This window comes from Bos indicus, chromosome X (genome assembly GCF_029378745.1).
Source record: "Bos indicus isolate NIAB-ARS_2022 breed Sahiwal x Tharparkar chromosome X, NIAB-ARS_B.indTharparkar_mat_pri_1.0, whole genome shotgun sequence".
Classification (NCBI taxonomy): Eukaryota; Metazoa; Chordata; class Mammalia; order Artiodactyla; family Bovidae; genus Bos; species Bos indicus.
The window spans coordinates 112989179-113005898 of record NC_091789.1 but is presented as its reverse complement, the minus strand read 5'-3'; the positions used below and the strand labels follow the sequence as shown (position 1 = coordinate 113005898).

At 40.1% G+C, this 16720-nt stretch overlaps 1 protein-coding gene across 2 annotated transcripts in view; it reads right to left on the bottom strand.

The window, feature by feature from the left end:
- Positions 1-16720, bottom strand: part of SRPX (sushi repeat containing protein X-linked) — a 141762-nt gene that overhangs the window by 77244 nt on the left and 47798 nt on the right. Inside the window, exon 2 of one of the 2 annotated variants that reach the window (XM_019956343.2) lies at positions 4791-4850. The exons of the other annotated variant lie outside the window; for it this stretch is intronic. Within the exon in view, the coding sequence (XP_019811902.2) occupies positions 4791-4850 (60 nt within the window). The remainder of the gene's footprint in view (positions 1-4790; positions 4851-16720) is intronic. 2 annotated transcript variants of the gene reach the window in all.

Genomic DNA, 16720 nt, shown 5'->3' with positions numbered 1-16720 from the left:
AGGGCGACACATACTTTAGAACTTCTCCCTGGGCCTTTAGTAGGTGCTCGCTGAAAGCCATAAAATTAGCAGGACAAGACTAGCTCCTGGAAAGTTCCTACAGTGCCCACTACACATCAGTGGGGACCAGAGACGAGCTCCCTCAAGTCTGTCGGGTTCTCCATACCCTGAACAGGTATCCCCTCCCCGCTGCCGCCATGCTCCTCACTTTCCCCCTAGCACCTGAGCTGTCAGTGAGTGAGGTTCGTGCGCCATCATGTGGCCACGCAGGAAACTCCCTATTTGACTTGTATTTCTGGCTGCTGCTCAACCATGAAAATCAACAGTCCTTCCTGTCCAGGTCTCGTGCATAGACTGTTTTCCTTTTTTTAAAACTTATGTGCTTTGACATCGCCTTTGGCTAATATTTTCATCATATTATGCTTTGCAGGCAGCTTCAAATGGGTGCTAAGGTAGAGACTCAAGCAGTATTTCCTGGACTTCCTTGGGAGAAGTGTTGTCCCAGGCTCAGTCTAGAGTTGATTAAGTTTGACCACGTGGATACAGACTTGCAGGAGCTTACACCAGGCCTCCAGCCCTTTCTGGAATGAAGTTTCCTTCCTCTGGGGTTTACACATCCAGTCTGTATGTGCTAACATTTTAAAATGAGAAAAATCTGACCCTGAAGTACAAAACAACAGACTATCTCCAGTATTTTCTTCTAAGTATAAAATAATTTTTGAACTGATTTTAAATGTTTCAGTTCTTTCTTTGGTGATGGTCCCGGTAAGCCACGAAATTAAGAGATTTCAAGATCACAGATAAATGAAAAGCCTTTGGGGGTATGTTTGCTTAGTACTGCCAAGCTGTGGATATTTCTTCTATAATCAAAAGTCCTTACCATAAATTCTGAAAAAATCCATAGATGCCACTCCAAGACTTGGAACCTATTGGTTTCTATCACTACTAGAAGTGATGTATATTTCTCCCTCCCTATTTCTGCCTTTCTTTTCTAACTGTAATAAGAAAGACCACCCACAAGGAATCTCCAAAATGTACTTAGTGTTTTAAAGCTCAAAGAAGCACTTTGTATAGTCCACAAAGGACTTCCACAGTGTTAGATCTTAAAAGTCATCTGTGGCCTTACCTCTTTGTCTTTGTCCTCTTTTCCCCGCCCCCTTTCCCTAACTCTCCCACTACTTCACTTCCTCTAAGTTCCCCTTCTGGACTGCAACGCTTCTGTGCTTCTCTAGTTCTAGCCTCTTCTCCTGCCAACTGGTCCCCTTCACTGCCCTTTTGTCACAATCTCACAGGCCAAACTGAAATCCTGGACTGAGAACTGGGCTCCAGAGAGAGCAAATGAAATCCCCAACTGGGCAGAAGGGTGATGAGGTGAGAAGGAATACGGGAGACCCAGAGGGAGGTGATGAAAACCGTGAGCTAGTAGCATATGGTACTCTTGCCTGGAAAACACCATGGATGGAGGAGCCTGGTAGGCTGCAGTCCATGGGGTCACAAAGAGTCTGACACAACTGAGCAATTTCACTTTCACTTTTCACTTTCATGCATTGGAGAAGGAAATGGCAACCCACTCCAGTGTTTTTGCCTGGAGAATCCCAGGGACGAGGGAGCCTGGTGGGCTGCCGTCTATGGGGTCACACAGAGTCGGACACGACTGAAGTGACTTAGCAGCAGCAGCAGCAGTAGCGTATGTTAGATACTGGGCAAAGTCAAGAGGACTGGGCTCATATTATCTAACTCAATCATCTCCTAGTAATTCAAAACACTTTTCAGGGACTCAGGTTCCTAACCTACACAAGTAAGGAATCAGATGAAATTATTTTAGAAGTCCCATCTATTGCATTGGACAAAATGTTCATTTGGGTTTTTCTCTAAGATGGTACAGAAAAACTTGAATGAACTTTTTGGGCAACCCAATACAATGTTTATTTTTATTCTGATCAAATTTTATACCAGTTTGAAAATGTCCAAAAAAAGTCCCATCTAGCTTTGCAGTTGTATGATTCAGATTCAAATTCAAATTATGCCTCTCTGCCCTCCTACCCATCTCACACCCACGCCTACCTCCTTACTCCTTCTGACTGATAACTTTGTGTAGTCTCTCATAATCCTTCCAGCTAAAGGCAAATCCTTTTTACATTATGGGTCCCAATCATAATTCCACAGATTTACAACCTGGAAGGGCATCCAATTCTCTACTCATTATTCACTCAAATGTTGAAAACACTCACATCCTCCAGCCTTTGGACTTTGATGTGAGGTTAGGAAGTACAGGGTCTTAGAGTAAATTAATGTCAGGCAGCAGATCCACAATGCTTAGCACACATATTGCGGTTGTCTTTTCCACAACTGTGCCCAGGACAAATGTTTAAGGCTAGCAGGTACATTACAGAATGATGGGCATATACATGTATCACAAATTCACATATTTCAGTACAACCAGGCCATTAGCAGTTTTTTTTTTAATTAAGATATTCTGAGCCTTCACACAGCTAAAAAACAGTGCTGGCTACCTATCCAAAAGCTGTGCTGTTCTCAACATGTGGGGGAAAGAATCTTGTTTTTATTTTTTTTTTCAAAACGATTTTCTTTTGGATTACTTCCCAAGACAAATCTTTGGAAGGTATTTTGACATTTTAACAGCCCTGCAGCGACAGTAATGAAAAAGTCACTGAGTGACTTGAATTTGAAGTGCATGCAAATACCATGAAGTACGTGTGTATTAAATGATTCACTTTGCTGTACAGTGGAAAACAAATCAACTTCATAAATTAACTGTGCTCCAATAAAAATTAATTTTTAAAAATAATTTTTAAAATAAATGTTTAAAAAAGTGAATTAGCAAAATGTTTAAAATAGAGATTTACAGAAAGGACGCTCTTATGCTGCTTCAATTAAGACAGTTTATTTAGGAAGAGACCTAAAATTGATTCTTCTGGAAAGCTTTCTCATCTCCCTGGGCCATTGTGGAGTTCCTGGGGGTAAGCAGTATCATGTAGCAGACTGACGAACCACTAGTAAACTCTGGATGTTGAGCTAAAACATCTGGAGTTTAGACCCAAACATAATCTTTGCTAACTGTGTGAGTCTGGGCAAGTCACCTCCCCTCTCTAATCTGTGTTTTCTTCATCTGTAAATAAGCAACAATATCATATCTCTACATGTCTTCCCCCTCCCCTCCATTAGTGTGAAGACAGAATGGTATTCCAAGTAAAAGAATCAAAAGCAAGGCTTGCCACATTAAGTGTTGGTTACATTTCATATCTTCTTTCTTTTATACATTATGATTTATATCATAAATTTAATTCCAAAAACACTGAGTACATACTCTGTGCCAGACACTGTGTAGGGGCCTGAGGATCTACAACTAACCCCCTGGTGAATAATGGTTTGCCTCTAAGTTTTAGAATTTAAAAATAACTGACAATGAAAACAATTCCCTAAGAAGTATATATTCTTAAACATTTGAGGTGAATTCTAGGGCAGGCACATATTTTGGCCATCTGGTCTACCTTCCATACATCCAATGCTGTGAAGGGAGGATGAAGACTGGGAACAATGATCCAAGGGCACTACACAATGGCTCTTGTACATGTGAAGGGTCACATGGGCACGCATGTGTTTTAGGAAGATTTTTTAAAAAACTCTCAATCAATTAATGTTATGAATAGGAAAACCACCTTACTCCAAACAACTCATTAACAAGTCTGTGCTTTGATTGGTTAATTCCTGAGGCAATAATACAGGAGCTATGGATAGGAATAAGTATTTGTACTCACAGGTCATAAGCAAACATGGAATACAGTAGGAAACACACCTGGACATAGGTACCAGTCATTATATTAGAAAGGTTGTTCACTTGTGTAGAAAACAACTGAAGGACTTTCTCCAACCAAAGAATGGCCAGTACTACCCTGATCTTCCTATAAGTTAGATACATCATGACAGATCAGGGGAGTGCTCTTGCCAAAATATAGACAAATTTCCTGGACAAAAAGCCATGATGGAACTTTATTAAGCAATTTTATTCAAATTATTTCTCAAATGTAAAAGGAACTGGATTCAGCAAGGAATAATCTAAATTTACCTTCACTTTTCTCAGGACTCAAGTTTCAGAGAAACAACTCACTGGTAGGAAATATTTATGGACATACTTACCTGAGCCTGCATAGAAGGTTCTTGATTAGGCTTTTTATACCTGCTGGAATGGGTAGATTGCTGAAAATGTGTAGAGATGGAATTCTTTATCATTAAAGTTTCATTGGTCAACACACTTAACTCATCATTTCAGGAGCCAAGCCACACTCAGGAAGAGCACAATGAAACGAGCTTATGAAAATCAAGTTTTCTCATTCTCCATTCATCTCAGTACATTAGCAGCACTGGGTCCAGATTTGACCTTGGAAGGTTTACTCAGGATAAGTCTGGCTGTAATGTATGAATTAGGTAGAACTCATGGCTTGATTTTCACTTTCATCAGCTAGAGCTTGGCTTTGCAGAAGTAAGGATAGTAAAGAAATTGATGAGAATAAAATGACCACTGGGGTGCTGAAGGGCAGCACTTCAGAGATTTTCAAATGCTTTTAGTTTTCTTTCATTTGTTTTTTTCTGTATTTTCTTTCAAATGGGAGCATATGCATGTTACTTTTTAAACATTTTCTTTTCTGGACAGGCAATTACAAGTGAAAATGTGTTGTCTGGTCACTTTATTATAATCGGTTCTGCAGGGCAAGAGGGAAAGTTCTCCTGGCATCAGCAGGTCTTCATTAGCACATAAGCAAAGCATTCACCTTTATATTTAGCGTCTGAATACACGACTTCATCATCTTCTAGCGGTGAATCTCCAGATCCTACAATAAAAAAGAACAGAAACTGCAGCAAGAAAAGCCACACGATATGGACGAATATTTTGAAGCACTGCTTTGGCACAGTCCATGCAAGAGGGGCTATTAGAACGCAGAGCAAGAGTGAAAGCTTCTGTGGCCATTCACAAAGGGACAGGGGACCGCTCAGAGTGAACCCAGCTGGACTGAGATTGCCAGAGCCTGTCAAAAGGAGCCTGCAATGGTTTGGGAATCACCATGTGTCCACTGGAATTCTGGACTCGGGATTGAGAGCAAGTCAACTTCACTCTGAAAAGACGCCAATGAATATGAATCTCATGCCAGCAGAGACACAGTAAAATGTGTGTGACTCAGGCACAGCCCAGAGTTTCTCCAGCAGTCAAAGAAAACCTGGTGGAACTGGGTGTTTATTAAAAGAACTGGGTGTTATTTTTATTTTCTTTATAAAAATAATCTGAAAATAAGTCCATCTTGTGAAACAAACTTGGGTGGAGGATAAGGAGGCAAATCAAATGTCTTGATGACAAAAGTTCAAAGCTGCCTTAGTATCTGTAGGAAATGAGGGCTGAAATTGATGACATGGATGTTTGTTCAAAATCTCTCACCCAGGCATGGCTAAAATCAAATTTCTTGATGAATCCTGCTACCCTTGAAAACCACAACCTCAGAGAGAAAGTCTGTGTTTAATTTAAAAATTTAAACTCACTTGGAAGTTGGAACTGAATCATTTTTCAAATGTTAACTGTTGAATTTCAGTGAATGGTGATTCTTAACCTTTAGAGCAGCACCAGGCCCCAAACTTCAAAGCAATAATCTTCAATTTAGAGATCTCTCCCTCTCGTCTTTCTCTTCTGATCACTGACTGTTGAATTAGCAACATCTTGATCACACATTTACCAGCAGGGACTGCAACCATCACAGGTAAGAACATTCTCTTTTATAAGTTTATTCAAAGCTCCAAAGAGGAAAAGAGAATCGAATAATGGTCCTGCTCTACTTGTATCCTGGATGAGAGATGGTGAGTGGAAATTAAAAGTGATGAAGGCCAGACCATGTCCATTTGGAAAGGACTTTCCCAATGAGAGAAGCCCAGTTCTGCTTCAGGTTTCTTTACCTGGTCTCTGACCACCCAGACAGGTATAAAATTACATCAACTGGTCCTTATTCTGTATCAAAAAATGAACACAAAACTCTTCAGGAAAGCAATCTAGCAATGAATGAGAAGCCTATATTCAAATCCCTTGATTCAGTGATTCCCCTTCTGGGAATCTATCCCAAAGAAATAATATTAAATATAGAAAAAGAATTTGCATTTGTTGTACACCTGAAACTAACACAACACTGTAAATCAACTACACTCCAATTTTAAAAAATTAAAAGAATTTACAAAGATTTCTTTGCAACATCATTTAAAATAGAAAAAGACTATAAACTGACCAAACAGTCAATATTAAAGTTAAATAAACCAAAGTACATTTACTGGATATAATATAATGTAGTCATTATGATGTTTATAATGGGTTAAATAAAATAGAAAAGGCTTAGGTTGTAATATTAAGTGAAAAATGTGCTGTAACAAAATTATATAAATGGTATGATTTATAATAATGTAAAACAAATTCAAAACAAACAATGCATGGAAAAGAGTCTTTGATGACTGGATGCTCTTCTTTCTTCTCTTCTAAATGTTCCATTATAAACATATGTTACTTTCATAATGGAAAATAAATTTTATTTATTATTCACTTAATGCAAAGAAGTGTAGTTTCCAAAATATGTTTTGAACGGATCAGAAGCTTTTAAGAACTTACTGTCCCTCCCCTCCTACTGTGCTCCCTTCCCCCAGAATCAGAGTTGAACTGGAAGTCTTCCAGAACTGGTGAATTCTCCAACTCCATATGGCACATTTCTCAGCGTTGCGAGAGATGTCTCATATTAAGAGCAGTTCCCTCTTTCCAAGTCACCCTGGCCTCCATATAATCTATCTAGGCAGTAAGAGGATCTGCACTGATTCTTGGCTCTAAGCAGAAAAGACAACTGCCACAGGTTGGGCTCTTTGGGAGGTATAATACCTTACAAGATGGAGTTTAGTACATGCAGTGTTTATTAGGGATCCACACCTCTGAAAGGGATAAGAAGGAAGTATGTTTGGAGAGAGGGAGAAGTCAAGCTTTAAAGGCAGCCCAGTGACAGCTTCTGTGCATGCATGCGTGCTAAGTCGCTTCAGCTGTGTCCAACTCTTTGTGACCCCATGGACTGTAGCCCTTCAGGTTCCTCTGTCCATGGGATTCTTCAGGCAAGAATACTGGAGTGGGTTGCCGTGCCCTCCTCTAGGGAATCTCCCCAACCCAGGGATCGTACCCACGTCTCCTGTGGCTCCCACATTGCAGGCGGTTTCTTTACCACTGAGCCACTGGGGAAGCCTGACAGCTTCTGATGTTGGACTAAAATGGCTGTACCCTTTTATCCCTATTTCCATCAGCCATTGGATATGGCCCACCTTGAGGACATGAACTTGGGTGAAGCACTCCCAACGGCTGAGGCAAGCTCTTAAGGGACAGAAAGCTGACAGGTGTCTGAGAACAGCATTACCCCCAGCTGAGACAATCAGTCCTTTTGAAGGCACATCGGATCAATGCATGTCTGTGACCATCACAAGAACACTCGCAGAGAATCAACTGGAGATGTGTTAACTCAAAGAAGGGACCCTCCATAGAGATGGGACCAGACTGAGACCTACTGGAGAGATAGGGCACCTAGGGTGCACAGCTCCACTTTGCCAGGACAGCAGTACTCTAAGACAGAGTCATCACATGTTGTTTAATATAGTGAAAAGTTAAACACCTAACAATAGGGCATGAGCAAATTATCTTATATCAACAAACTATTTTATAGCCACTAATCAAGTCTGGAAAATATGTGTGAAATATAACTCAGCAGGAAAGCAGATACTGCAAACTATATACAGGATGAAGTATGAAACTGAATACACACACACACACACACACATATATATGTCTTTCCAGGTGGCGCTAGTGGTAAAGAACCTGCCTGCCAGTGCAGGAGATGTAAGATGTGCAGGTTTGATCTGTGGTCAGGAAAATCCCCTGGAGGAGGGCAGAGCAACCCAGTCCAGCATTCTTGCCTGGAGAATCCCTATGGACAGAGGAGCCTGGTGGACTACAGTCCTTAGGGTTGCACAGACTCAGACACAACTGAGGTGACTTAGCATACACATATGTATATATTATATATATATATATAATGACATTATATATTCTATATATATCATATAGAATATGTCATGTATTCTATATGTCACATACATATGTTAAATTTGTTATATGACACATATATATGTCAAATTTGTAATATGATAAAGTGGGATTACTAATCAGTGGGGGGAAAGGTCAATAAATATGCTGAGATTAATTGGCTATAAATCATATACAAAGAAAAATAAAAACTAAGAATCCTATCTTACGCCAAACCAAAAAATAATTTCCAAACAGTTTATAGACCTAAATTGGAAAGCCAAAATTTTGAGGAAAATGAGAAATATCTGCATAAACATGAGGTAGGGAAAGCTATCAAACAAAACTCACAGACCATAACCCATAAAGAAAAATATGGCTACATTTCACTACACAAAAATATAAAACTCCTATGCAATAAAAGACACATAAAGTTTAAAGACAAGACCCAGTCTGGGAAAAAATATTCAGAATGTATATAATGCAGAATTATTATTCAGGATATATAAAGAAGATAGTCCAATGGGAAAAAATGACAAAAATGATTAGAAGTTTTGTAGAAAAAAAAATGAACTGAATTTGAAGCAAATACCATTAGAATGTTAATATAAAAAAATCTTCAAGCTCACTGGTATTCAGGATAATATATATCAAGATACCAATTTATACTCAGGAGATTGGCAACAATTTAACTGTCAAGGCTGTCATGAAACAGACACTCGCAAGTTCCATTGGTAGAAATACAATTGTACAAGTAGGCTGGAAAAACTTTGCACTTCATTTGAAACTATCCTTCAAATCAGCCCTTCCATTTCTAGACATACGCCTCAGGAATTTTGGCATAAGGCAGGAGTAGCCATGTGCTAGAAGGTTCCCTGCAGCATTGCCATTAGTAAAAACAGATGTATACAACCATTCCTAGAAATAGATGGAGGTGTATTATTCATACGATAAGAAGCTGTAAAAGTTCAAATGAGTGAACTTGATCCACACAAAACAAGATGAAATCTCAAAACAATGTATGGTTTTAAAAAAAAGCAAGTTGTATGATAAATACAGCATGAGATTAAGTATACAAAATTTTTAAATGCAGAATATAATACAATATGTTTTCTAGAGATATGCGCTAAAATGGATTGGAAAGATATACATCAACTTTATATTAATGGCTTCCTCAGGGCAGGGAGGAAGGAGAAGAAAGCCAAATGCATACACGAGGAGCCACTGATGTCTCAGTTCTTATAAAATATCTGAAGTAAATGTGGGAAAATATTAACATCAGTTGAATATAGATTGTGAATACTTTGCTTATATTTGAAATATTTTGCCATGTTTTAAAAGGAAGAGAGGGAGAGAGAAAAGGAGGGAGAAAAGAAAGAAATGGGAAAGGGGGCTGAAAGAATACACCATAAACCTCCATGTTGGAGCAGCAGAATTAGAGTGAAAATTTCCATTCTTTTTTTTTCCTTTCATGTTTTCTTCATTGAGCATATCATTATGTAAAATTTGTAAATACATATATGCATGTATATATATGATAACTCCATATACAAGTTTTCTCCATTTGCCTTCACCTGCACACATAACTCCCACAGGGAGCCTTGACCCTGCCTCCAGGGGTGTCAGGGATAAACCACATGCATTGTTAAACCACACATTCAACTTAAGATGACAAGCTCAACTCTGGTGTCATTTGAAAAGTGGTAGATGTTTGCCTAGAGAAAGGAGCCCTCTAGGTTACACCATGAGACAAGTCTTTATAATGAGCTAAAAGGAGATATAAGGATGGTTTGCATCATCACCCACAAGAAAGCAGTCTCCCGGGCACAGTAAAGCAGCTCTTCTGTTCATTGGTTTCTTTGGATAGGTACTCAAACCTGAAACCAGGCATTCTCACTACTGATTTTACTTAGAGACCGCAAGGCAGACAGTTCAGAAGATGTCAATTCAGAATCCTGGCAGAGATTACTTTGATTAGTAACTCACTTATAATGGTACATCCACCTCCATTTAGACTGTGCATACATGCTCAGTCCTGTCCAACTCTTTGTGACCCCATGGACTGTAGCTCGCCAGGCGTCTCTGTCCATGGGATTTCCCAGGCAAGAATACTATAGTGGGTTGCCATGTCCTCCTCCAGGGGATCTTCCCGACCCAGGGATAAAACTTGCTTCTCCTGTGTCCCCTGCACTGGCAGGCAAATTCTTTACTACAGTGCCACCTGGGAAGCCCCATTTAGATTACAACCCACTAATTAATCTCTTTCTACCTTGAGCCATGATGACTGTAAGTCAGAAATTCCTCTTTGCCAATAAATGTTGCAGAGATAGGCAAGAAAGCTGGCATTGGCAGATGACAACCACAAAGAAGTCTGCTTAAGGAGAACAAGGTTTATGGGAAAGACTTTCTCCCTGATAAAGGAGAGAAGCCACAGAGAGAAGATAATTTTGCCCTCGTTTCTCTTTTCCTTCTTTGGGAGCGACTGTGTAAGGATAAATACCTAAAGCTATAGCAGCCACTTTGTAACCATGAGATAAGATGTCTCAGGACTTAAGATTTTCAGCTGAAGATGGTACAGTGGAAGGATAAAAAGAATATGGGGTCTGTGATGACTATATTGGCCTACTAAATCAACCCTAGACATCTTACCTCCATACTTCACGTCTGTTGTTGTTTAGTCGCTCAGTTGAATCCGACTCTTTGCAATCCCATGGACTGTAGCATGCCAGGCTCCTCTGTGCATGAGATTTTCTAAACAAGAATACTGGAGTAGGTTGCCATTCCCTACTTTTTGCTAGGTCAATACTAAATGCCCTTTCAATTTAAACTGCTATGAATAGCATTGTTTGTTACTTGCAAGCTGAATGCATTCAAACTGATTCACAAATGAACAGGGAATTTACTGCCTATTATTGATAAGAGATCAGAGAAAACAAAATAAATGGATATTCCCCCAAATTCCCAGTTTATATTCAGCCTAAACTCATATATCAACTTCTATAAAAAATGATGACCAGTCTACAAAATGGTTGTCATAAAGGATATAGTAAGATCAAAGTGAAAGTGAAAGTCACTTAGTTGTATCCAACTCTTTGTGACCCCATGGACTATATATAGTCCATGGAATTCTCCAGGCCAGAATATTGGAGTGGGTAGCCTTTCCCTTCTCCAGAGGATCTTCCCAACCCAGGGATCAAACCCAGGTCTCCCACATTGCAGGTGGATTCTTTACCAGCTGAGCCATAAGGGAAGCCCAAGAATACTGGAGTGGGTAGCCTATGCCTTCTCCAGTGGATCTTCCTGACCCAGGAATCGAACCAGGGTCTCCTGCATTGCAGGCAGATTCTTTACCAACTGAGCTATCAGGGAAGCCCCCTGACTAATTATGTTCAGAAGATGGTACTCACTAAAGCTTACTAAAATAGCAAAGGAGATTCACACATATTAGAAAAAGATTTTCCACAGGGTTAAAATAGAAAGGAATAGAGAGAGAGAGAGAGAGGTTGGCAGGGAGAGAGGGAGGTTTCCTAGCAAACTGTTCTTTATTTACAAAAGGCTGTTCCCTTTAGAATTCTGGTTAATTGAGGTTTTATTATGGCAACTATTAATAAGTCCTCATATGGTTCACATGACCACTCTTTGGAAAAAATGCTTCAGTGCTTCTTCCACACAAATACAAATTCTACACTGGCTCAGAAATCAGAAACTCGGTGCTCGGTGCCATGTCCAATTCTGTCCCTTAGCCATACCTGGAGCCAATTCCATTTATAATTCTGCTGTCCTTGCAGAAACTTCATCTAAATTAACAGATTTGCAAAGAAGTAGTCACTCCTTTTTTATGAAGTTCAAAGAAGGGTCTTCCTGGCCTGTTAGGTAGTTAATATCATTGAGTCAACAAACTCATTTTTAAGAAATATCTATCATACGTATTAGAATTACACCAGGAATTTAGATTTAAAAGGCTACTAGAGTGCTCATCGCCCCAAAATTTTTTTTCACTGTGACAGTGGGGAATACAGGGAGCATTCAAGACCAATGGAAGAAGTGGCCAATCTGCTAAACCATATTCCTTTATTGACTGTGATACATGATGCAAGTTGACAGATTTGCTGGTTCTGTGTTAAAGTTTTAGTTCAAAGGGTTGGGTTTATTTTTTTAACTTCTTTTGAAGACAGCTATACATTCTTAATGTTTTGTCAGAACTTTTTGTTTTCTCATCATCTTTATTCTAAATATAATTTTATTATCAGAAGTCATCATATTTAATAGTAAATATAAATTTCATCATCAAGTGTAGGCTGAAAGTCAATGGGAAAATCAAATTCAGTTTGCAGTAGAGATTCTTATCTGAGGCCCTGGCCTCCTAGAGGATCAGTGGAAGGGCTTTGCGGGAGTCCGTGAACCTCTTGTAATTGGACATACTGTCTGGTACATGAATATACTTTCTGGGGAGAAGTTGCTAACTTTTAGTACATTTAATAAGGTTTTGAGCTGATGCTGCGATGGAATAAGACTTTTAGGGACCTTGGGAGGGGGTGAGTATATTTTACATGTGGCAAGGACATGGATCATTGGGTGCCAGAGGGTAGACTGTGACATGCAACCTCCAAGTGATCCCTTATCTCCAGGAACTCACTCCTTTGTATAACTCCCTCCTTTAAAATGTGGAATGGAATTATTGACTTTGCTTCTAATGAAAAGAATATGGCAGAAGGGATGTCATATCTCTTCTGAGGTGGACTTATAAAAAGACTGTGGTTTCCATTTGGACATGCTCTCAGTTATTTCTTGGGTCATTCATCCCAGAGTATGCTGGCTGCCGAGTCATGATGGAGTCCTATGAGGAAGCCCATGTGGTGAGGAAGCCCATGTGGTGAGGAACCAAAGCCTGCCAATAGTCATGTGAATAAGGTTGGAAGATCTACACACACACACACACACACACACACACACACACACACCGAGCCTTCAGATGAAACACACACACATCGAGCCTTCAGATGAAACCTCAGGCCAAAGCAACAACTTGATTGGAACCTCTTGAGAAAACTTGAGCCAGCTAAGCCATGACCAAATTGCAATCTATACAAATTCTGATATAAGCAGTATTTGGTTTAAAAACAAAAAAAAGGCGGGGTGGGGGTGGTGGTGGAAGTACAAACCTGCAGGATTTATGCTCCTGAGCACCTTGTGGTGCTAGATTTTACCTGAGACTGTATCCTGATTGGGTCTTTTTCCCTTCCCCTCCTCACTGACAGCTTTTCTCTGAGAGCAGTCCCCCTGCAAGTCACAGGCTCTGCTTCTAGGGAACCAAGGTAAGATAGCAGCTGAATCTCCCTAAAACTCAAATACTGCAATTGGCCTCAAACAAACAATTATTCTTGGTTTGTTTTACAAACTCCTCATTTGATGGTTCATAATCACATTTTCTATTTGATTTAGTACATATTATTTTAGGCTTTTACTACCTTAAGTTGCTGGGCTTCCCTGGTAGCTCAGATGGTAAAGAATCCACCTGCAATGCAGGAGACTTGGGTTCGATTCCTTGGTCGGGAAGATCCCCTGGAGAAAAGAATGGCAACCCACTCCAGTATTCTTGCCTGGAGAATTCCATGGACAAAAAGAGCCCGGCAGGCTACAGTCCATGCGGTCACAAAGATTTGGACACAACTGAGTAACACACACACACACACACACAAACACAAACACAAACACACACACACACACACACACACACACACACACACCCCTTGAGCTGCTATGCATGTAAATGAGCTTCTGGTAAAAAAAAAAAAAAAAAAAAAAGACAAACATATCTGGGCTGGTATGTTTTTCAATAATTTTTTTTAAAGCATTAAGCATAGTTAGGAATCCTAATGCCACCAAAGTTTTGTTTTTAAATTCCTATGTCTAAACCATCTTGAATGATTTATGATTTAGAAACAATATATGTATATATACATTCAATTTAATAATACCAGGAAAAGTCACATACTCAATCCTCTCTAGTAAAATAAACTGCTGTCAAGTTTAGTTTATGAATTCGTATGATCAGATGATAAAATCTGCTTTAGGAAAAAGTGACTCTCAGTTTCAAGATATTACCATAGTTTAGCCTTCGAGGCAGGAAAACCCCTGTGGTTCTCTATGCATCTCCATGTCCTAAAGATCCTTACAAAATGGGGGTCTACAGAAAGTTCTTTTTACTTCTGTGAAGTATTATTCCTGAGTCTCTCGCATTCTGTGGCTCTTATTGACACATACAAGTGCTCAAACATTTTAGTAGACCTGAAGAAGAGTGGACAGAGGGTAGACTGGTAACTCTTCTCTCCTACATGGGTAATTTCCAAGAGCTTCTTACCCAGAAAGTCCTAATATATCGGGGACCATTGATTGAAGAAGCCCAGGTGTGAGTTTCATGCCTGACTGGTAGGAAGACTTGCTCTGTTATGTCCTGGCAAAGTCTCAAGACAGGGGAGAGATGTCCAGGAGTTGTGTATAAATGTGTATTTTTGAAGGAAGGGAGCAGAGGAGAAAATTTAGCTTTTCAAGATCATTCAACTCCAAAACATAGGAGCAAGTACACAGAGGGGCCAGACACTGTAAATGAGAAACTCTTTCTTGGAAGTTTACACTTCTAAATCAGGAGCAGACCAAGAGACAAAAGCCCAAGGGTGGGACTTCCCTGGTGGTCCAGTGGCTAAAACTCCACTCTCACAGTGCAGGGGGCGTAGGTTTGATCCCTGGTCAGGGAACTAGATCCCACACGCCACAACTAAAGATTCCACATGCCACAACAAAGACCCAGCACAGTCAAATAAAAAATATTTTGAAGCCCAATGGTAAGAAAAGGGGGTGGGGGAAGTACACAGAGAAGATGCTTGTTCTGAGCGGAACAAGGAGAGCCAGAAAGATCAATCTAAATAAACTTTTTGCTAATCATGGGGAATAAGTTGGATGCAATGTTTATTACTAGTATTTGTCCTGGAGGAAAATGTTTGCCAAAATATTCAGATGGGACAAGTCCATGGTCCATCTCAGACATTCACTTCACCACATCCCCTTTTCCCCTCTCCATCACTATCCCAAACCCCTCACATGTAGCAACAATCAACTAGAGTAGCATGTTTCAAACTTTTGACTCAATTTAATGGGTCATAATCAGTGTTCACGTGAACCGTGAACTTCCAGATGTTCAAGCTGGTTTTAGAAAAGGCAGAGGAACCAGAGATCAAATTGCCAACATCTGCTGGATCATCAAAAAAGCAAGAGAGTTCCAGAAAAACATCTATTTCTGCTTTATTGACTATGCCAAAGCCTTTGACTGTGTGGATCACAATAAACTGTGGAAAATCCTGAAAGAGATGGGAATACCAGACCACCTGACCTGCCTCTTGAGAAACCTATATGCAGGTCAGGAAGCAACAGTTAGAACTGGACATGGAACAACAGACTGGTTCCAAATAGGAAAAGGAGTACATCAAGGCTGTATATTGTCACCCTGCTTATTTAACTTATATGCAGAGAACATCATGAGAAACGCTGGGCTGGAAGAAGCACAAGCTGGAATCAAGATTGCCAGGAGAAATATCAATAACCTCAGATATGCAGATGACACCACCCTTATGGCAGAAAGTGAAGAGGAACTAAAAAGCCTTTTGATGAAAGTGAAAGTGGAGAGTGAAAAAGTTGGCTTAAAGTTCAACATTCAGAAAACGAAGATCATGGCATCCAGTCCCATCAATTCATGGCAAATAGATGGGGAAACAGCAGAAACAGTCTCAGACTTTATTTTGGGGGGCTCCAAAATCACTGCAGATGGTGACTGCAGCCATGAAATTAAAAGACCCTTACTCCTTGGAAGAAAAGTTATGACCAACCTAGATAGCATATTCAAAAGCAGAGACATTACTTTGCCAACAAAGGTCCGTCTAGTCAAGGCTATGGTTTTTCCAGTGGTCATGTATGGATGTGAGAATTGGACTGTGAAGAAAGCGGAGTGCTGAAGAATTGATGCTTTTGAACTGTGGTGCTGGAGAAGACTCTTGAGAGTCCCTTGGACTGCAAGGAGATCCAACCAGTCCATCCTAAAGGAGATCAGTCCTGGGTGTTCATTGGAAGGACTGATGCTAAAGCTGAAACTCCAGTACTTTGGCCACCTCATGCAAAGAGTTGACTCATTGGAAAAGACTCTGATGCTGGGAGGGATTGGGGGCAGGAGGAGTAGGGGACGACAGAGGATGAGATGGTTGGATGGCATCACTGACTCGATGGACGTGAGTCTGAGTGAACTCCGGGAGTTGGTGATGGACAGGGAGGCCTGGTATGCTGCAATTCATGGGGTCGCAAAGAGTCGGACACGACTAAGTGACTGAACTGAACTGAATTAGTGTTTTTACAGTGAAATAGACTAGAATTGAAAATGTCAGGGTTCATTGCACATATTAAGACTAAATACTACTTTTCAATTATCTAGGTGTGCTGTACGAGGGTGTCCCCAGTTTGCATGAGACAGTTAGATTTTATGTCTGTTGTCCTGGCATGATTATCATTAGCACTCCCTCACTTTCAAGTGTTCTGATTGGACAATAAATACTATATTCTCCCAAATAGTAGGTCACA